Source organism: Mobula birostris, chromosome 29 (genome assembly GCF_030028105.1).
Source record: "Mobula birostris isolate sMobBir1 chromosome 29, sMobBir1.hap1, whole genome shotgun sequence".
Lineage (NCBI taxonomy): Eukaryota > Metazoa > Chordata > Chondrichthyes > Myliobatiformes > Myliobatidae > Mobula > Mobula birostris.
The window spans coordinates 36,558,433-36,580,404 of record NC_092398.1 but is presented as its reverse complement, the minus strand read 5'-3'; the positions used below and the strand labels follow the sequence as shown (position 1 = coordinate 36,580,404).

Below are 21,972 nucleotides of genomic sequence, written 5' to 3'. Positions count from 1 at the left end.
TCCAATCGAGGTATGTAATATGTAGTGGTTACTGACATAGGGAGAGGGTGAGGAAGGAGCTTGAACAGGAGGGGGGGGGAGTGTAGGGGTTACAGAGATAAGGAGGGGGTGAGGGAGGAGCTTTGAACAGGAAGGGGGAGTGTAGGGGTTACAGAGATAGGGAGGGGGTGAGGGAGGAGTTTGAACAGGAGGGGGGAGTGTAGGGGTTACAGAATAGGGAGGAGGTGAGGGAGGGGTTTGAACAGGAGGGGGGAGTGTAGGGGTTACAGGGATAGGGAAGGGGTGAGGGAGCGGGTTTGAACAGGGAGGGGGGAGTGTAGGGGTTACAGAAATAGGGAGGGGTGAGGGAGGGGTTTGAACAGGAGGGGGGAGTGTAGGGTTTACAGAGATAGGGAGGGGGTGAGGGAGGGGTTTGAACAGGAGGGGGGAGTGTAGGGGTTACAGGGATAGGGGAGGGGGGTGAAGGAGGGGTTAGACCAGGAGGATGGGGTGGTGTAGGGGATTCATGGAAGAGGAAGGGTTTTTAGCCAAGAATTATTGAGAGACGAGACTTTCATCACGGACCACTGTTATTTTTATTCCAGAATTACCTAAAGAGTTAACAGCCCCAATACTGACAACACCTTCTGTCATCGCAGGTAACAGGAGTGAAGGGAGTGGGCATGTTAAGAGACGTGTGTGGTTTACCTGCCCCCCAGAATTGAGTGACTGGACGGTGTGGGGAGAGGTTCACTCTGTGTCTGACCCCGGGAGTGTGTGATGGGACGGTGTGGGGGGAGTTTCACTCTGTGTCTGACCCCGGGAGTGTGTGATGGGACCGTGTGGGGGGAGCTTCACTCTGTGTCTGATCCCGGAGTGTGTGATGGGACGGTGTGGAGGGAGATTCACTCTGTGTCTGACCCCGGGAGTGTGTGATGGACGGTGTGGAGGAGATTCACTCTGTGTTTGACCCCGGGAGTGTGTGATGGGACGGTGTGGAGGGAGATTCACTCCGTGGTCTGACCCCGGAGTGTTTGATGGGACTGTGTGGAGGGAGATTCACTCCGTGTCTGACCCCGGGAGTGTGTGATGGGACGGTGTGGAGGCTCTGTGTCTGACCCCGGGAGTGTGTGATGGGATGGTGTGGAGGGAGATTCACTCTGTGTTTGACCACGGGATTGTGTGATGGGGACGGTGTGAGGGAGTTTCACTCTGTGTCTGACCCCGGGAGTGTGTGATGGGACGGTGTGGAGGGAGCTTCACTCTGTGTCTGACCCCGGGAGTGTGTGATGGACGGTGTGGAGGGAGTTTCACTCTGTGTCTGACCCCGGGAGTGTGTGATGGGATGGTGTGGAGGGAGATTCACTCTGTGTTTGACCACGGGATTGTGTGATGGACGGTGTGGAGGGAGTTTCACTCTGTGGTCTGACCCCGGGAGTGTGTGATGGGACAGTGTGGAGGGAGTTTCACTCTGTGTCTGACCCCGGGAGGTGTGTGATGGACAGTGTGGAGAGAGCTTCACTCTGTGTCTGACCCCGGGAGTGTGTGATGGACGGTGCGGAGGGAGCTTCACTATGTGTCTGACCCCGGAGTGTGTGATGGGACGGTGGGGAGGGAGTTTCACTCTGTGTCTGACCCTGGAGTGTGTGATGGGACGGTGTGGAGGGAGATTTCACTCTGTGTCTGACCCCGGGAGTGTGTGCTGGGACGGTGTGGAGGGAGATTCACCTCTGTGTCTGACCCCGGAGTGTGTGAGGGACGGTGTGAGGGAGATTCACTCTGTGTCTGACCCCGGGAGTGTGTGATGGGACGGTGTGGAGGGAGATTCACTCTGTGTCTGACCCCGGGAGTGTGTGATGGGACGGTGTGAGGGAGATTCACTGTGTCTGACCCCGGGAGTGTGTGATGGGACAATAATTCACGGAGTCTGATCTTCCAGGAGCGGACTGCGCCGCCTACTGCGTCCCATCCAGCGGGAGAATGAAAATGGATCTGAATGAATTTTGCAACCGACGTTACGGTGAGTGTTTACGATCGAGCCAGGGTGATATTTGTGTGTGACAATGTGTGTTTGAGAGTGTAAGAAGTTGAGAGTCAATTGAGGGAGTGTGTGTAACACTGTCTATGTCTGTGTGACTGTACGTGAGAGTGAGTGCGTGTGTGTATGTGTGTGTGTGTGAGTGAGGGAGGGAGTGTGTGTGTGTGTACCTGTGTGTGTATGTGTGTGTGTGTGAGTGAGGGAGGGAGTGTGTGTGTGTGTGTATCTGGGTGTGTGTGTGTGTGTGTGTGAGAGAGAGAGAGAGAGAGAGAGAGAGATAAAGAGAGAATTGATACGAACTTCTAAATCTGAAATTCTCTATTCTCTCTCCCTCACCCCTCCAACCATGTCTCCTGTTTTCCACCGTCTCTCCTCCTCTTCCCTATCCTCTCTTTCCCTCACCCACGCCCTCACCTGCTCGTCCACCTCTCCCTTGCTCCACAACTCCCCCTCCCTCTCCTCCTTCACCCATCCTTACCCCGTTTCCCTCCTCTGCTATACTTCCTTTCAACCCCTCACCCTTCTGCCACCTCCCTCTCTCCCCTCCTCTTCACCTCCACCCCCACTGCCCCCCCCGCACCCTCACTCTCTCTTCACCCCACCCGCCGCTGTCCCTCATCTTCCCCCTGCACAGTTCTTCACGTCCGCCTCTCCGACTCGCTGCGGGCTGGGCAGCTGGTGGCGTTTCCGAGTCTCCGTCCGCGCCGTCTACAGGCCCTCCCAGCGCGCTGGCTGGAGCGGGCGCCAGCATCTCTGGGTGCCGGACCGCGAGCTGGCCTGCGGCTGCCTGTCGCTGCGGTCGGGGGGCTCCTATCTGCTCCTGGGCGGTCCGAACGGTGGGAACGGGAGGAGGGATTCCCGGCTGACAGCCCGAACGAGGGTCTGACAGCCTGCCCTGGAGGAGGTCCTGGGGCCCCCGCCTGCGCCGCCTGCGTCTAGCTGAGAGCAAGGGGGGCTGCGTCGGTCCGCGGACCACCCCCACTGTCCGTCCGACTCCCTCCGATGCTCCCGGAATAATTCTGGATCCTACATCCCCTCTTGGGGCCCATCTGGCTCGGTCTGATTCTCCCGGAATCCATCCAGCACCCTCCGGTGCGCCCGAGAACCCTCAGGATCCGTACGGCGCTCCCGGAACCAGCCGGGTCCCTCCGGCGCTCCCGGGAACCAGCCGGGTCCCTCCAGCCCCCCTGGAGCCGCAGCTAGTCAGTATGGATCCCCTTCCTTTCCCCCCAGCTCTCCAGGAATCCCACCAGCTCCGTCCTCTCCTCCACGATCTAACTACCCATTCTCGACGCCGTCCGGATCTGTCCGACACTCCCGAGACCTTTCCTGATCCGTCGCCCGCTTCCGAAACCCATGCTCATCTGCGATCTTGTCCTGGGACCTCTCCAGCTCCGTCCGCCTCTGTGTCTCGTCCTCCGGATTCATCCGTCCCACCCGACCCTCACTGGTGGAGGATGAGGCGGCAGAGATCCCGAGAAGTGGCCGAAGCTGCGGTGGAGACCGAACACTCAGTGGGCGAAACCAGGACACCCCGTAACAAAATAATTTGACTGTCACTGGGAGTATCAACGCCTTCGGTAACTCCCCACCAGCACCTCACCATCTCGTACCATTTACAAAACGTGGTCACCTCCTCGATGCACTCCCCAAGCTTGGCGAAATTAGCACAATTGGATAGAAACGCGAGAGATTCTGCACACGCCGGACTATTCAGCAACTCACGCAAAATGCTGGAGGGACCCAGTAGGTCAGGCGGCGTCTGTGGAGGGGCAGACACAATCGACGTGTCTGTGGAGGGACAGACACAATCGTCGTATTAGGCCGGGAATCGTCATCGGAAATGATCGAACGTGAATAATATGAAACAGGGTTCTCTTCTGTACTGCACGTTTCCACAGAACCAGAGTGAAGCTCTTTGCTTTGCCGGCAGCCATACTGATCATTTCATAAAATAATGAACATATCTTCAGTTAACACAACCTTGAATGTGTGGAGGGAGATTCACTCTGTGTCTGTCCCCGGGAGTGTGTGATGGGACGGTGTGGAGGGAGATTCACTCTGTGTCTGACCCCGGGAGTGTGTGATGGGACGGTGGGGAGGGAGTTTCACTCTGTGTCTGACCCCGGGAGTGTGTGATGGGACGGTGTGGGGGGAGATTCACTCTGTGTCTGACCCCGCGAGTGTGTGATGGGACGGTGTGGAGGGAGAGTCACTCTGTGTCTGACCCCGGGAGTGTGTGATGGGATGGTGTGAAGGGAGATTCACTCTGTGTCTGACCCCGGGAGTGCGTGATGGGACGGTGTGGAGGGAGATTCACTCTGTGCCTGACCCCGGAGTGCGTTATGGGACGGTGTGGAGAGAGCTTCACTCTGTGTCTGACCCCGGGAGTGCGTGATGGGACGGTGTGGAGGGAGTTTCACTCTGTGTCTGACCCCGGAGTGTGTGATGGGACAGTGTGGAGGGAGCTTCTCTCTGTGCCTGACCCCGGGAGTGTGTGATGGGACGGTGTGGAGGGAGATTCACTCTGTGTCTGACCCCGGGAGTGTGTGATGGGACGGTGCGGAGGGAGCTTCACTCTGTCTGACCCCGGGGGTGTGTGATGGGACGGTGTGGAGGGGAGCTTCTCTCTGTGTCTGACCCCGGAGTGTGTGATGGGACGATGTGGAGGGAGATTCACTCTGTGTCTGACCCCGGGAGTGCGTGATGGACGGTGTGGAGGGGAGATTCACTCTGTGTCTGACCCCGGGAGTGCGTGATGGGACGGCGTGGAGGGAGATTCACTCTGTGTCTGACCCCGGGAGTGTGTGATGGGACGGTGTGGAGGGAGATTCACTCTGTGTCTGACCCCGGGAGTGTGTGATGGGACGGTGTGGAGGGAGTTTCGCTCTGTGTCTGACCCCGGGGGTGTGTGATGGGACGGTGTGGAGGGAGATTCACTCTGTGTCTGACCCCGGGGGGTGCGTGATGGGACGGTGTGGAGGGAGATTCACTCTGTGTCTGACCCCGGGGGTGCGTGATGGGACGGTGTGGAGGGAGATTCACTCTGTGTCTGACCCCGGGGGGTGCGTGATGGGACGGTGTGGGGGGAGATTCACTCTGTGCCTGACCCCGGGGGGTGCGTGATGGGACGGTATGGGGGGAGATTCACTCTGTGTCTGACCCCGGGGGGTGCGTGATGGGACGGTGTGGGGGGGAGATTCTCTCTGTGTCTGACCCCGGCGGGTGCGTGATGGGACGGTGTGGAGGGAGATTCACTCTGTGTCTGACCCCGGGAGTGTGTGATGGGACAGTGTGGAGGGAGATTCACTCTGTGTCTGACCCCGGGAGTGTGTGATGGGACAGTGTGGAGGGAGATTCACTCTGTGTCTGACCCCGGGAGTGTGTGATGGGACAGTGTGGAGGGAGATTCACTCTGTGTCTGACCCCGGGAGTGTGTGATGGGACAGTGTGGAGGGAGATTCACTCTGTGTCTGACCCCGGGAGTGTGTGATGGCTAAACAGACGAGGGACTGAATTGCGCTGGCCTTGTAATGGGAACTCACGCGGTGTCCCCGTAACAAATGCCAGTGGGAGACGGGAGCGTGGAAATTGACATCTGCTTCGAGAATGTGACCCTGACCCTGACCCTGGGCTCCCTCCCCTTCCCCTCTCCCGGTCGGATTCCATTCATGGTGGGGCGAGCGACAGGTGTGATGGGGCCTGGCCGGCTGCGGAGATGCTGGTCGGGTGGGTTTGCAGGCCTGGCGGTGGTTTCGTGCACCCTTCCCTCTTCCTCCTCCACCCCCACTTCCTCCTCCATCCCCCTCTTCCCTCCGCCATCCCCCTCTTCCTCCTCCATCCCCCTCTTCCCTCCTCTCTCTGCACCCTCCTGCTGCTCTACCCTCCGTCCATTCTCTTTCTCTGTGCTCCTCCCGAGGCATCTCCAGTCATTGACTTTACCTCTCTACCTCTCCCTCTCCCTCTTCGTCTACCCCTCCTTCTCCCCTGCCCTCCACTCCTGCCCGCCCCTCCCCTCCCTCCCCCGCCTCTCCCCTACCTCTCATCCTCTCACTCATCGTTCATTCCCCCCTCTCCCTGTTCCTTACTCACTGTCTTTATTGCTCCCGATGTCCCCCTTACACAGTGACCCCCGGACAGACACAGAGACAAACACCCTCACATCCGCACAACCTCTCTCTCTCACACACACAGAAACCCCCCCACACACACACACAGACAGTATACACCCCACACACACAGACAGTATACACCCCCCCACACACACACAGACAGTATATACCCCCCCACACACAGACAGTATACCCCCCACACACACACAGTATTACCCCCCCACACACACAGACAGTATACACCCCACACACACAGACAGTATACACTCCCCCCACACACACACAGACAGTATATACCCCCCACACACACAGACAGTATATACCCCCCTCCACACACAGACAGTATATACCCCCCCCCACACACACACACACACACACTGTACAGGCTGTTCCCGTCAGAGAGGCTTCACCCTCACTCCACCATTCCACAATAACACTCAGACCAGACACACACACACACACACACACACACCACACACACACACACACACACACACACCACACACACACACACACACAGTCACTCACTCACCCCCTGCTCCCGACCGGGAGCTTGCAGACGTCCTTTGTTCTGGCATCAACTTCAAAGGAGGATTATGTTTCCCGAGCTTGATCGTCCCAGAGACGAGAGGGAGGGACAGAGAGAACGAGAGAGAGAGGGAGGGAGGGAGGGACAGAGAGAGGGAGAGAGAGAGAGAGGGAGGGAGAGAGGGACAGAGAGAGAGGGAGAGATGGGGAGAGGGGACACAGGGAGTGAGACAGAGACGGAGAGTGTGAGGGAGGGGAATGGGAAGCACACAACGGTATGGAGCGTGTAGGGAGGGAGTGAGGGACGGGGACCGGGAGAAGGAATGGAGAGAATAGAGAGAGAGGGAGGGAGGAGGGAGGGGGGGAGAGGGAGAACAAAGAGAGGCACACACACAGAGGGAGGATGAGAAGGAGAGAGTGAAATAGAGAGAGGGAGAGAAGGGGGATACTGTGGGAGTGATGGAATAGGGGCAGGGAGCGAGAGGCATGCACAGAAGGGGGGAGGAAGAGAGAGGGGGAGAGAGGAGAGAGATGGAGAAGAGCGCGAGAGAGAGATAAAGAGGTAGAGAGAGAGATCACAGGGAGGGAGAGAAAGAGAGAGGAAGGCACACAGAGAAAGGGAGAGAGATGAGAGAGGGGGAAGGAGGAGAGTGACAGAGAGGAGGGAGAGAGGTAGGAGACAGAAGGGGAGAGGGAGAGAGCGACAGAAACGGGAAAGCGGGAGGGGAGAGAGCTAGAGAGGAAGAGGGAGACACAGAGAGAGACAGAGAGTGATGGAGAGAAAGTAAAAGAAAGAGAAAGAGGGGGAGAAAGAAAGAGGAGAGAGAGAAAGAGGAAGAGAGACAGGGAGGGAGAAAGAGGGAGAAAAATAGATAGAGAGAGACCAGACACAGACACAGAGGGAGCGAGATGGAGGCACACAGAAAGATGGAGAGAGAGAGAGAAAAAGGACAGAGGGGACAGAGAGGCAGAGAGAGACACACATGCAGAGGGGAAAAGAGTGGGAGAGGGAGAGAAAGAAGAGAGAGATGGAGAGAAGGAGACTTAAAGCAAGTAGGAGGAGAAGGGGGACAGAGAGAGAGGAAAGGAAGGAGTGAGAGAGAGGGGGGAAGAGAGAGGGAGAGAGAAAGAGAGAGGGGAGATAGAGAGAGAGTGGGGGGTGGTTGAGAGGGTGGAGACAGTGGGACAGAGGGAGGGACCATAAGAGAGAATGGCAGAGAGATAGAGGGAGAGGAGGAGAGTGAGAAAGAAATTGAGAGAGTGACGGACGAAGGAGAGATGGTAGAGAGAAGGAGACACATGGGACAGAGGGAGGGGAGAGAGAGTTTGAGAGGAGCGAGTAGGGGAGAGGGGGTCAGAGAATGGAGAGAGGTAGAGAAAGAAACACAGGGGGACAGAGAGAGAGTGAGGGTCAGAGAAACAGAGCAGTTAGAGAGAGACACAGAGAGAAGGAGAGGGGGACAGAGAGGGAGGTGAGGAGAAAGAGAACACTGAGAGGGGTAAAGAAGGGAAGAGGACAGAGAGAGAGAGGAGAGGGGAGAGGCAGAGAAAAAGAAAGACAAAGAGAAAAAGAGAGGGTTTGGAAGAGTGAGAGATGAAGAGAGGGCAGAGAGAGTGACGGGGAGAGGGAGATGAAGAGGTGTGGAGAAGGAAAGAAACACAGAGGGGGGAGAGTGAGAGGGGAGAGGGAGACAGAGTGAGGGAGAAAAAGGGGGAAGAGAAAGTGAGAAGGGAGATACAGAGAGAGGGAGAGAGAGGGGAGGGAGTGGGAGCCGGAAACAGAGAGAGAGGTGGGGGGGGGGAGAGAACACAAAGAGGGAGAGAAGGGAGAAAGAGAGAGGGGGAGGGTGTTAGGGAGAGAGAGGGTTACAAAGAGTAGGGAGAACGAGAGGGAGGAGATGAGACAGAGGGACAGAGATAGAGCCGTGAGGGTGAGAGAGAGAACAGAGAGAGGAGGAGAGATGGGGAGAGTGGGCAGAGAGACACAGATATCAGGAGAGAGTGAGGAAGAGAGAGGAGTAGAGGGGGAAAGAGAGATGCAGAGACACAGAGAACACAGAGGGGGAGGGGTGTGACAGAGGGCAGAGATAGGGATGCACACAGATAGAGGGGGAGAGAGGGTAGGGGAGAAAGAGAGATGGAGAGAGCGACCCAAAGAGACAATGAGAGAGAGGGAGAGAGGTAGTTGGGGATAGAGAGAACACAGAGGGGGGAGAGAGGGATGCACACAGATAGAGGGGGAGAGAGGGGTGGGAGAGAAAGAAAGATGGAGAGAGAGACCCAAAGAGACAATGAGAGAGGGGGAGAGAGATAGAGGGAGAGAAAGAGAGAGAAGGGGAGAGCGACAGAAGAAAAGGGAAAGAGAGAGGCGGAGAGGGAGAGGGGAGGGTGAGAGGGAGAAGGGGGGAGTTTGAGAGAAAAAGGGGGCAGAGTGAGAGAGGAGGAGGATTAGATGGGAAAGACACGTAGAGTGAGAAGGGTAGTGAAAGGGAGAGGGGGAGCAAGAGAGATAGAGAGAGAGGGAGTGAGAGAGTGATTGTGAGAGAGCAAAGGAGAGATGGGAGACAGAGAGAGAGAGTGAGAACACAGAGGGGGAGAGAGGGAGATACAGAGGGAGGAGAGAATGAGGCAGAGAGAAGGATCGTGACGAAGGGGGGGAGAGACACAGACAGGAACAGAGAGTGAGAGGCAGAGAGAGGGACAGAGGAAAAGAGAGGAAGACAGAGAGAGAGAAGAAGGGAGGCATACAGAGAGAGGGAGTGAAGGTGAGAGGGGGGACTGAGGGAGAGAAAGAGAGAGAGAGTGTGGGAGATAAGGAGAGGGAGGCATACAGAGAGAGAGTGGAGGACAAAGAGAGGGTAGACAGGCAGAGAGTGAGAGAGAGAAAGAGAAGGAGAAAGATGGGGTAGAGAGGGAGTGAACACAAAGAGGGAGAGGGGGTGATTCAGTGGTGGATGGAGACACAGAGAGGGCAGGGAGTGAGAGGGAGAGAGAGGAAAAGAGACAGAAGGAGAGAGGGATCAGAGAGAGAGAGGGGAAGAAGAGATAGTGAGAGAAATGCAGAGGGAGAGATGGAGGAAGAGAGGAGAGAGAAACAAGGAGAATGAGTGAGAGAGGAGAGATGGGGAGAAAGTGAGAGAGAGAAAGAGGGAGAGGGGGTTAGAGACGGACAGTGACAGAGTGAGAGAGACAGAGGGGAGGGAGGCACATGGAGAGGGAAGGGGAAGAGGGCGAGACAGAGAAAGAGAGAGGGGGGCAGAAAGAGAGAGAAAGAGGGAGAAAGCGAATGAGAGAGGTGGAGGGAGAGAGAGAGGTGGATGTAGAGAGAACAGAGAGGTGGTAAGAGGTCGGAGAGACACAGAGAGAAAGGGAGAGAGGAGAGGGGGGAGAGAGTGGCAGCGGGCAAGAGAGAGAGGTGGAGGAGGGAGACCACAACGAAGGAGAAAGAGAGAGAGAAGGGAGGCACACAGAGAGAGGGAGGGAAGTAGAGAGAGGGAGAGAGAGAGAGAGGGAGAGAGATAGAGGGAGTCAGAGGGAGAGAGTGGGGGAAAAGAGCTGGAGAGAGACACACAGAGGAAGAGGGAGAGAGGGAGGAGGGAACAAGAAAGAGTAGGGGTGGGGGACAGAGGAAGAGAGAGAAGGAGAGAGAAAGTGAGAGGGTGAGTGAGGGAGAGCTGGAGGAGAGAGGGAGAGGGTGGTGGAGAGAGAGAAAGAGAGTGAGAGAGCAGAGAGAGGAGAGAGGGAGATAGGTGGGGGAGGAGGGAGAACACAGACAGGAGAAGATAGTGGGGAGAGAGATATACAGAAAGACAGGGTGAGGGAGAGGGGGGAAGGATGGAGAGAGGGAGGGAGAAAGAGTGAGAGAGAGACAGAGAGAGGGAAAAGGAGAGACTGACAAAGGGGGAGAGAGGGGAGGAAGGTGAAAGTGAGAGAGAGAGAGAGAGAGAGAGAGAGAGAGAGAGGGAGGGGGAGGAAGAACACAGACAAGAGGAGAGAGAGATACAGAAAGATCAGGTGACAGGGAGAGAGGTGGAGGAGGAGAAAGAGGGAGACAGAGGGATAGTGAGTGAGAGAGGAGGAGAGCGGGAGGCAGAGAGAGACACTCAGGGAAAGAGAGCGGGGCAGACAGGGAGACAGAGAGAGGGGGAGAGAATGGAGGGGCAGAGAAAGAGAGAGGGGGACAGAGAGACAGAGTGAGGAAGAGTGGGAGAGAGATGGGCAGAGAGACTACGAGAGAGGGAAAGAGTGACAGACAATGAGAGAGTGGAGAGAGAGGGAGAAGGAGAGGGAGAAACAGAGGGAGAGATAGAGTGAGAAATAGAAGGAGACAGAGTAAGAGAGATGGAGATAGAGGGAGAAGGAGGGAGAAGAGAGAGGGGTGGAGAAAGAGGGAAAGAGAGAGAGGAAGAAAAAGAGGGGGTGAGGGAGAGAGGGGGAACACAGAGAGGGTGAGAGTGAGTTAGAGAAACAAGGAGAAAGAGATGGGAAAGAGCGAGAGAGAGAGGGGAGTGAGAGAATTCAGAGGGGTAGAAAGAGATGGGAGAGAGACAGGGAGAGGGAGATGAAGAGAGAGAGGAGAGGGGGAGAAAGAGACACACAGAGGAAGAGATGGGGAGAGAAGAGGTGAGAGAGGGGAGGGAGTGAGAGAGGAGGAAGAGAAATATAGAGAGGAAGGGAGAGAGAGAGAGACAGAAGGCAGAGGGGGAAGGGAGAAAGAAAGTGGCAAAAGAGAGAAACAAAGTTGAAGAGAGAGGGGAGAGGGAGGGAGATAGACACAGAGAGGGGGGGGGAAGAGAGACACACACTCACAAGGGGAGAGGGAGAGAGAAGAGAGAGAACAGAGAGAGGGAGAGAGACACAGAGAGGGGCAGTGAGAGGGAGTGGGAGAGAGAGGGAGACACAGAAGGGGAGAGAGAGGGGAGGGAGAAAGAGAGTGGGTTAGAGAGATGCAGAGGAAGAAAGAAAGGAAAGGATAGAGGTGGGAGGGAGGGAGAGCAGAAAGAGAGAGACGGAGGGAGTGAGGGAGAGACATCGAGAGAGAGAGGGAGGACTGAAGTGGAGGGTGTTGGAAGGGAGAGGGGAGAGTGAGTGAACATTTGAGTCTGTGTTTGCAGGTGTCTCGAACCCTGGGGGAACATGGCTGCGATCATCAGACATGGAGACAACCCCTCCAGCCCACCTAGACTGCCCCCATTTTATTCCACCCACCAGCTCCAACCTTTCCAGATTCCACCCCTCACCCACGCTCGGGGAAGGGGTACAACGTAGATCCAGGCCACACTTGGAGTTCTGGTCTCCCTGTTACAGGAGGGGTGGGGGGGGGGGATGTTCTTTGGACGGGGTGCAGGAGGTTCACCAGGTGCTGCCGGCATTAGAGGCTGTGAGCCACAAGGAGAGGGGGGACAAACCTGGGTTGTTTTCTCTGGAGCGGCGGGGACTGAGGTTTATAAGATGATGAGAGGCACAGACAGAGTAGACGATATCTGTTTTCCCAGGGGGGAATATCGCTAATAAGTGTTTAAGGTGAGAGGGAGTAAGTTCATGAAAACATCTGGGACAAGTTTTTATCACACAGAGAGTGGTGGGTATCTGGAATCTGCTGCCAGGGATGATGGAGGAAGCAGACATGATAGAGGTGTCTAATCGGCTAGTGGACAGACACAGGTATGAAGCGAACGGAGAGAGATGGACATTGTGTACAGGGAATGGAGGGAGATGGACATTGTGTATGTGGAATGGAGGGAGATGGACATTGTGTACGGGGAACGGAGGGAGATGGACATTGTGTACAGGGAATGGAGGGAGATGGACATTGTGTACAGGGAATGGAGGGAGATGGACATGGTGTATGGGGAATGGAGGGAGATGGACATTGTGTACAGGGAATGGAGGGAGATGGACATTGTGTATGGGGAACAGAGGGAGATTGACATTGTGTACAGGGAACGGAGGGAGATGGACATTGTGTATGTGGAATGGAGGGAGATGGACATTGTGTACGGGGAACGGAGGGAGATGGACATTGTGTATGTGGAATGGAGGGAGATGGACATTGTGTACGGGGAATGGAGGGAGATGGACATTGTGTATGTGGAATGGAGGGAGATGGACATTGTGTACGGGGAACGGAGGGAGATGGACATTGTGTATGTGGAATGGAGGGAGATGGATATTGTGTACGGGAAACAGAGGGAGATGGACATTGTGTACAGGGAATGGAGGGAGATGGACATTGTGTATGGGGAATGGAGGGAGATGGACATTGCGTATGGGGAATGGAGGGAGATGGACATTGTATACGGGGAACGGAGAGAGATGGACATTGTGTATGTGGAATGGAGGGAGATGGACATTGTGTACGGGGAACGGAGGGAGATGGACATTGTGTACAGGGAATGGAGGGAGATGGACATTGTGTACAGGGAATGGAAGGAGATGGACATGGTGTATGGGGAATGGAGGGAGATGGACATTGTGTACAGGGAATGGAGGGAGATGGACATTGTGTACGGGGAACGGAGGGAGATTGACATTGTGTACAGGGAACGGAGGGAGATGGACATTGTGTATGTGGAATGGAGGGAGATGGACATTGTGTACGGGGAACGGAGGGAGATGGACATTGTGTATGTGGAATGGAGGGAGATGGACATTGTGTACGGGGAACAGAGGGAGATGGACATTGTGTACAGGGAATGGAGGGAGATGGACATTGTGTATGTGGAATGAAGGGAGATGGACATTGTGTACGGGGAACGGAGGGAGATGGACATTGTGTATGTGGAATGGAGGGAGATGGACATTGTGTACGGGGAACGGAGGGAGATGGACATTGTGTACAGGGAATGGAGGGAGATGGACATTGTGTACGGGGAATGGAGGGAGATGGACATTGCGTATGGGGAATGGAGGGAGATGGACATTGTATACGGGGAACGGAGAGAGATGGACATTGTGTATGTGGAATGGAGGGAGATGGACATTGTGTACGGGGAACGGAGGGAGATGGACATTGTATACAGGGAATGGAGGGAGATGGACATTGTATGGGGAACAGAGGGAGATGGACATTGTGTACGGGGAACGCAGGGAGATGGACATTGTGTACGGGGAACGGAGGGAGATGGACATTGTATACGGGGAATGGAGGGAGATGGACATTGTGTATGTGGAATGGAGGGAGATGGACATTGTGTACAGGGAATGGAGGGAGATGGACATTGTGTACAGGGAATGGAGGGAGATGGACATGGTGTATGGGGAATGGAGGGAGATGGACATTGTGTACGGGGAACGGAGGGAGATGGACATTGTGTACAGGGAACGGAGGGAGATGGACATTGTATGGGGAACGGAGGGAGATGGACATTGTGTATGGGGAACGCAGGGAGATGGACATTGTGTACGGGGAACGGAGGGAGATGGACATTGTGTATGGGGAACGGAGGGAGATGGACATTGTGTATGTGGAATGGAGGGAGATGGACATTGTGTACGGGGAACGGAGGGAGATGGACATTGTACGGGGAACAGAGGGAGATGGACATTGTGTACGGGGAACGGAGGGAGATGGACATTGTGTACAGGGAATGGAGGGAGATGGACATGGTGTACGGGGAATGGAGGGAGATGGACATTGCGTATGGGGAATGGAGGGAGATGGACATTGTATACGGGGAACGGAGAGAGATGGACATTGTGTATGTGGAATGGAGGGAGATGGACATTGTGTACGGGGAACGGAGGGAGATGGACATTGTGTACGGGGAACGGAGGGAGATGGACATTGTATACGGGGAATGGAGGGAGATGGATATTGTGTACAGGGAATGGAAGGAGATGGACATTGTGTACGGGGAATGGAGGGAGATGGACATTGTGTACGGGGAATGGAGGGAGATGGACATTGTGTACGGGGAACGGAGGGAGATGGACATTGTGTATGGGGAATGGAGGGAGATGGACATGGTGTACGGGGAACGGAGGGAGATGGACATTGTGAACGGGGAACAGAGGGAGATGGACATTGTGTACGGAGAACGGAGGGAGATGGACATTGTGTACGGGGAACGGAGGGAGATGGACATTGTATATGGGGAATGGAGGGACATGGACATTGTGTACAGGGAATGGAGGGAGATGGACATGGTGTACAGGGAATGGAGGGAGATGGACATTGCATATGGGGAACAGAGGGAGATGGACATTGTGTACGTGGAATGGAGGAAGATGGACATTGTGTATGGGGAATGGAGGGAGATGGACATTGTGTACGGGGAACAGAGGGAGATGGACATTGTGTACGGGGAATGGAGGGAGATGGACATTGTGTACGGGGAACAGAGGGAGATGGACATTGTATGGGGAACAGAGAGAGATGGACATTGTATATGGGGAATGGAGGGAGATGGACATTGTGTACAGGGAATGGAGGGAGATGGACGTTGTGTACGGGGAATGGAGGGAGATGGACATTGTGTATGGGGAACGGAGGGAGATGGACATTGTGTACGGGGAACGGAGGGAAATGGACATTGTGTACGGGGAATGGAGGGAGATGGACATTGTGTACGGGGAACGGAGGGAGATGGACATTGTACGGGGAATGGAGGGAGATGGACATTGTGTACAGGGAATGGAGGGAGATGGACATTGTGTATGGGGAATGGAGGGAGATGGACATTGTGTATGGGGAATGGAGGGAGATTGACATTGTGTATGGGGAATGGGGAGATGGACATGGTGTACAGGGAATGGAGGGAGATGGACATGGTGTACGGGGAACGGAGGGAGATGGACATTGTGTACATGGAATGGAGGGAGATGGACATTGTGTATGGGGAATGGAGGGAGATGGACATTGTGTACGGGGAACGGAGGGAGATGGACATTGTGTACGGGGAATGGAGGGAGATGGACATTGTGTACGGGGAACGGAGGGAGATGGACATTGTGTACGGGGAATGGAGGGAGATGGACATTGTGTACAGGGAATGGAGGGAGATGGACGTGGTGCACAGGGAATGGAGGGAGATGGACATTGCGTACGGGGAACGGAGGGAGATGGACATGGTGTACGGGGAACGGAGGGAGATGGACATTGTGTACATGGAATGGAGGGAGATGGACATTGTGTACGGGGAACGGAGGGAGATGGACATGGTGTACGGGGAACGGAGGGAGATGGACATTGTACGGGGAACAGAGGGAGATGGACATTGTGTACGGGGAACGGAGGGAGATGGACATTGTGTACGGGGAATGGAGGGAGATGGACATGGTGTACGGGGAATGGAGGGAGATGGACATTGCGTATGGGGAATGGAAGGAGATGGACATTGTGTACGGAGAATGGAGGGAGATGGACATTGTGTACGGGGAATGGAGGGAGATGGACATTGTGTACGGGGAACGGAGGGAGATGGACATTGTATATGGGGAATGGAGGGAGATGGACATTGTGTACAGGGAATGGAGGGAGATGGACATGGTGTACGGGGAACAGAGGGAGATGGACATTGTAGGGGGAACAGAGAGAGATGGACATTGTATATGGGGAATGGAGGGAGATGGACATTGTGTACAGGGAATGGAGGGAGATGGACGTTGTGTACGGGGAACGGAGGGAGATGGACATTGTATGGGGAACGGAGGGAGATGGACATTGTGTACAGGGAATGGAGGGAGATGGACATTGTGTATGGGGAATAGAGGGAGATGGACATTGTGTACAGGGAACGGAGGGAGATGGACATTGTGTACGGGGAATGGAGGGAGATGGACATTGTGTATGGGGAACGGAGGGAGATGGACATTGTGTACGGGGAATGGAGGGAGATGGGCATTGTATGGGGAACGGAGGGAGATGGACATGGTGTACAGGGAATGGAGGGAGATGGACATGGTGTACGGGGAATAGAGGGAGATGGACATTGTGTACGGGGAACGGAGGGAGATGGACATTGTGTATGGGGAATGGGGAGATGGACATTGTGTATGGAGAATGGAGGGAGATGGACATTGTGTACGGGGAATGGAGGGAGATGGACATTGTGTATGGGGAATGGAGGGAGATGGACATTGTGTACGGGGAATGGAGAGAGATGGACATTGTGTACGGGGAATGGAGGGAGATGGACATTGTGTATGGGGAATGGAGGGAGATGGACATTGTTCACGGGGAATGGAGGTAGGGAGGCATTGTTGAGGCCAAAGTGATTGGTGTCCCCGGACGTCCCCAGTGAGAACCCGGTTTCGGGGTTAACGATGAACGCGAAAGTGGGATCCCCAGGGATAGTCCCGCTATGACTGGGCCCGGGGAACAGCTATCGGTGTCCCAGCGAAGCACAGCACCGCAGCTTTTTGTTGGCTGCAGGCAGGGCCCGAGCCTATGCCGGGTGGTGCGGCCTCGTCCCCCGGGCCCGGGTCTGTGCTGGGTGGAGCGGCCTCGTCCCCCACCCCCCCGGGCCCGTGTCTGCGCCGGGTGGGGCGGCCTCGTCCCCCGGGGGCGGCCTCGTCCCCCGGGCCCGGGTCTGCGCCGGGTGGGGCGGCCTCGTCCCCCGGGCCCGTGTCTGCGCCGGGTGGGGCGGCCTCGTCCCCCACCCCCCCGGGCCCGTGTCTGCGCCGGGTGGGGCGGCCTCGCCCCCCGGGCCCGGGTCTGTGCTGGGTGGGGCGGCCTCGTCCCCCGGGCCCGTGTCTGCGCCGGGTGGGGCGGCCTCGTCCCCCCACCCCCCCGGGCCCGGGTCTGCGCCGGGTGGGGCGGCCTCGCCCCCCGGGCCCGGGTCTGTGCTGGGTGGGGCGGCCTCGTCCCCCGGGCCCGGGTCTGTGCTGGGTGGGGCGGCCTCCTACCCCGGGCCCGGGTCTGCGCCGGGTGGGGCGGCCTCGTCCCCCGGGCCCGGGTCTGCGCCGGGTGGGGCGGCCTCGCCCCCCGGGCCCGGGTCTGCGCCGGGTGGGGCGGCCTCGTCCCCCCACCCCCCCGGGCCCGGGTCTGTGCTGGGTGGGGCGGCCTCCTACCCCGGGCCCGGGTCTGCGCCGGGTGGGGCGGCCTCGTCCCCCACCCCCGGGCCCGACGCCGCTGCCTCGGGTTGCCTGAGTCCGGCGACCGGAGCGCCGCCATCTTTCTGACAGGCACCCATGGGGAGCTCTTTAAAAACTTGGATGTCGGCGAAGGAAAACGTCGAGCGGAACCACCGCGTACAGAAGAAAATCTGAAAGGCGAACAATAGTAATGTGATCAGTGGCCTCTACTGTCGCGGTGGTGAAATAGGGGGAGAGGCAAAAACCGAAAACTGTACTCATTTGATTCTGGCCTGTGACAGTCGGGCCCATCGCCATATTTCTTCCTGGCCAACCAACCAACCACACCTGTCGTTCACGTCAATGCTGAGCCGGCGCCATATTTGTTACTGGTGAAAGCGGAAGCTGAGTCTAGCATTATTGTGCCGGCTGCCTATCTGAGCGAGCCTCCACCATCTTTGGCGCTGGCAACGGTCGGGCCCGCCCCTCGGTTTTGACGCGGTCGGAAGCGAGGGGGCGGGACTTCCTGTGCCTAGGCAGCAGATAGAAGGTGCCCACGGCAGCCATGCGGGGAAGAGGGCGGCCGCGACCTATCCCTCGCTCCCGCATCCCCCAGCCGCCCTCACCACCACGCTGCTGTGTCCCCGGCTGCGCCCCAGCGTCCAGCCACCGGCTCCACCCGCTGCCCCGTGGCCTCGGGCTCCGGCAGCGATGGGTGCAGGCCATCGTGGGCCGGCGGCCCGAGGCGGAGAGGAGGAAGTGCAGCCTCCAGCTCCTGGTCAGTTCCGGGTCAGGGGGCAGCGGGCTAGGGGTTGGGGGGTGCCTGGAGCATAATGCGAGAGGGTTCAGAGGGTGATTGGATCTGTAGGTGAGGGGTCATAAAGGACGGGGTCAGAGGGTGATGGTGTTTCGTGATTTGGGGTCAAAGGGGACGTGTCAGAGGTGGTCCTGGGGTCTGGGGTGCGGGATCAAATGGGATGGGTTCCGAACGATGTGGTCTGGGCCTGAGCGAGTCAAAGGGAATATGGTCAATGGGATACCAGAGGAAGAAGTGGGTCAGGGTGCAGAGGGCGGTGGGGATCAGCGGGTCACTTCATCAGTCAGGGCACCGAGTACAGGAGTTGGGACGTTGGTGCGGCTACACTTGGAGTATTGTGTCCAGTCCTGGTCGGGCTGGAAAGTGCAGCGGAGATTTACCAGGATGTTACCGGGATTTGAGTAATGGAGAGAGATCTGTTGAATGCTCTGCCTCAGAAGGCAGTGGAGGCCAATTCTCTGGATTCTTTCAAGAAAGAGTTAGAGCTCTTAATGATAGCGGACTGAAGGGATATGGGGAGAAGGCAGGAACGGGGTACTGATGGTGGATGATCACCCATGATCACAGTGAATGGCCTACTCCTCCACCTATTGTCTATTGACTTTATTACTTGGAGCGTGGGAGATTGAGGGGTGTATAAAACCCTGAGAGCTACAGGTAGTGTTAATGTGCAGGGTCTTTTCCCCAGGGTTGGGCAATCAAGAACCAGAGGGTACAGATAGATTTAATAGGGATTCGAGGGGCAATTGTTTTTGTTTCACCCAGAGGGTGGTCCGCCTATGGAACGAGCTGCCAGAGGAAGTTGAAGCGGATAGAATGGTATCATTTTGACAGGGGTAGGAAAGGTTTGGAGCAGGGATTTCCAACGTCACTATATGCCATAACCAGTACCCTTATCCGCAGGGTGCATGGACAGCAGGTAGGGAACCCCCGGGTTAGAGGGACGGGGCAATCGATATAAATTGGGATGTGGTGAGGATGGATGGGTTTATGTGGTAAAACAAAATGCTGACCTATCTGCCTCTCTTCCCCCTCCCACCACAGCGAATCCGCCGCCCTTACATCTGTGCCAGCCACTTCCAGCCAGGTGAGGAGGTGACGGCGGAGACCCTGCCTTCCATCTTTCCCCTGCCTGCTCCCTCCTCTCCCCACTCCTCCTCCTCCCCTCACCCTGTTCCCCCTACTTCAGACACCCCTCCTCCCCCTGCAACGCCGCCCCCGCCCCCGATGGCCCCGGGCGAGACCGCGCCCGATCCGGCGAGGGGCCGGATCGGGGACCTGGTGCTGGCAGCCGAGCTGATGGAGATGGTGAGCGAGACGGTGCGGCACGCACAGGAGGAGGGCGGGAGGCTGGAACAGGCGTTCGGGCACGACCACGGGGCCTATGTGGTGCCCGACGACCCCATCACCCTCAAGCGGATGGTGAAGGAGATGAAAGACACGGTGCACAGTCAGAGCGGCCGGCTGGCCGCCCTGCAGCGTGAGCTGGCCTCTGTCCTGGCCCAGTACAAGGAGCTCAAGGTAGGGGACCGCTGCCGTGTACCCCGTGGCCTCGACCTTTGTCCGAGAGTGCAATGAGATGAAATGTGGACTGTTCTCCCCCTCTCCCTCCCCAGGAACGCTACGAGCATGAGCGACGGACAGTGACGGTGGAGCTGAACGCGCAGCTCAGTCAGCTGCAGATGCAGAACGCCAGCCTGAGGATGGAGCGTGAGGACCTGGAGCGACGCCTGCGCAAGGTGCAGGAGCAGGCCGACTCGGCGGCCGGCACCGTGCTCTTCCTCAGCCGCCAGCTGAAGGAGCGGGAGGGCCGCGCCCGGGCCGCTGCGTTCTCCGTGGAGGGCATGCGGCCCGGCCGCAAGTGGCTGCGCTTCTACACCGGCTTTGACAGCCACGAGCGCTTCGTCGACTTCATGAACTTTGTCACCCGGGACAGCAGCCCCCGCACCCTGTCCAGCCGGGGAGCCAAGTCCAAGGGGTGTTCGCAGGTCACCCTCAGCCCGGCAGACCAGCTCCTGCTCGTCATGAGCCGACTGCGGCTGGGGCTCCTTCTCCAGGACCTGGCCTACCGCTTCCGCGTCTCCGAGACCACCGTCTCCCGCATCTGGCTCAGCTGGACAGAGATCATCCAGCAGCGGCTCATGCAGGTAAGTGACTGACCGAAGCATCGGATTTTACCATGTAAACAGTCACGGCGCTAGATGTCGCCTTTCAGCCGTTGTAAATAAATAATAAACAAAAGGCATCCGTTAGTCTTGGGAGACCATGGATCTGCGCCTGGAGTCTTCACTCTCCAGGGTGCAGGCCTGGGCAAGGTTGTATGGAAGACCAGCAGTTGCCTATGCTGCAAGTCTCCCTCTCCACGACACCGATGTTGTCCAAGGGAAGGGCATTAGGGCCCACACAGCTTGGCACCAGTGTCGTCGCAGAGCAATGTGTGGTTACGTGCCTTGCTCAAGGACACAACGTTGCCTCGGCTGGGGCTCGAACTCATGACCTTCAGATCACTAGTCGAATGCCTTAACCACTTGGCCAGGTGCCCATTGTACTTCCCCTGTAAATCATAGTAAATGTTATAGGTTTCCCATGACGTTCACCTCCCCAGCTGCTTTTTTCTATGTAAACAGTGCTCAGCGTGACAGCATTCACCCATTGCATTTTCCAATGTAAACTGTCACGGTGCCATTGCAGATTCCTGTGGTGTGCAGCCCCAAGTACCTGGACGCCTTTGAGCCCAAGCGGACCATCCAGCACCGCGGCGCCACCCTCACCGTGTTGGAGTGCACAGACCTCTTCTTCGAGGGCCAGACCAAGGAGCGGACACGCCTGGGTCCCACCCAGCCTTACCGCGCCCACTACGTGCGCCGGGGCTACGCGCTGGCCTCTGCCAATGGCTACATGACCTTCGTCTCCAGCCTTGCCTTTGGCCTCCGGGCACGGGCCGGTGAGAGGGGGCTGTTGGAGGAGCAAGTGGACATGGAGGATGACGATGAAGACGAGGAGCGGGAGAGTGAGGAGGACGAGGACGACGATGAGACACGGCTGCGTTTGCCTGATTTCTTCCACGACGGCTCACCGACAGAGGAGCAGCGGGCAACCTCGAGGGAGGTATTGAGTGTCCGCAGTCACATCGACAAGGTCCTGAATTACCGCTTCCTCAAGTGCGTCTACCCACGGACCATGGAGGACCAGGTAGACCGGGCCTGGACAATCTGTTGCTACCTGGCTTGCCTCCTACACGAGCCCATGGGGCTGCGGTAGACGGCTCCCTTGACCCGCTCTGCCAGCCAGCTGACGGCCGTCCTTCCCGGTGAGAGGATAAAGGGCCTACCTATTTCTGCCCAGGGATGGAGGTGAGGGAAAGGGGGAGTGAGGAATCTGAGGGAAGGGTGGTGGGGGAAGAAAGTAAAGGGTTCAAATGGGAGGGAGTATGTAAAGGGGTGGGCCTGGTTCAGGAGTGGGGGGGGGGGTGGTCGTCTGGA

At 57.1% G+C, this 21,972-nt stretch overlaps 2 protein-coding genes across 2 annotated transcripts in view; one reads left to right on the top strand and one right to left on the bottom strand.

Annotated features, from left to right (window-relative positions):
* LOC140189944 (uncharacterized) overlaps positions 1-21,972 on the bottom strand; it is a 53,700-nt gene that overhangs the window by 7,849 nt on the left and 23,879 nt on the right. The window lies entirely within an intron of this gene.
* Positions 17,742-21,901, top strand: LOC140189942 (uncharacterized). Its single transcript, XM_072246313.1, has 4 exons — positions 17,742-18,451; positions 19,535-20,011; positions 20,107-20,637; positions 21,182-21,901. The coding sequence occupies exons 1-4, from the start codon at positions 18,239-18,241 to the stop codon at positions 21,749-21,751; spliced, it is 1,791 nt and encodes a 596-aa protein (XP_072102414.1). The 5' UTR covers positions 17,742-18,238; the 3' UTR covers positions 21,752-21,901.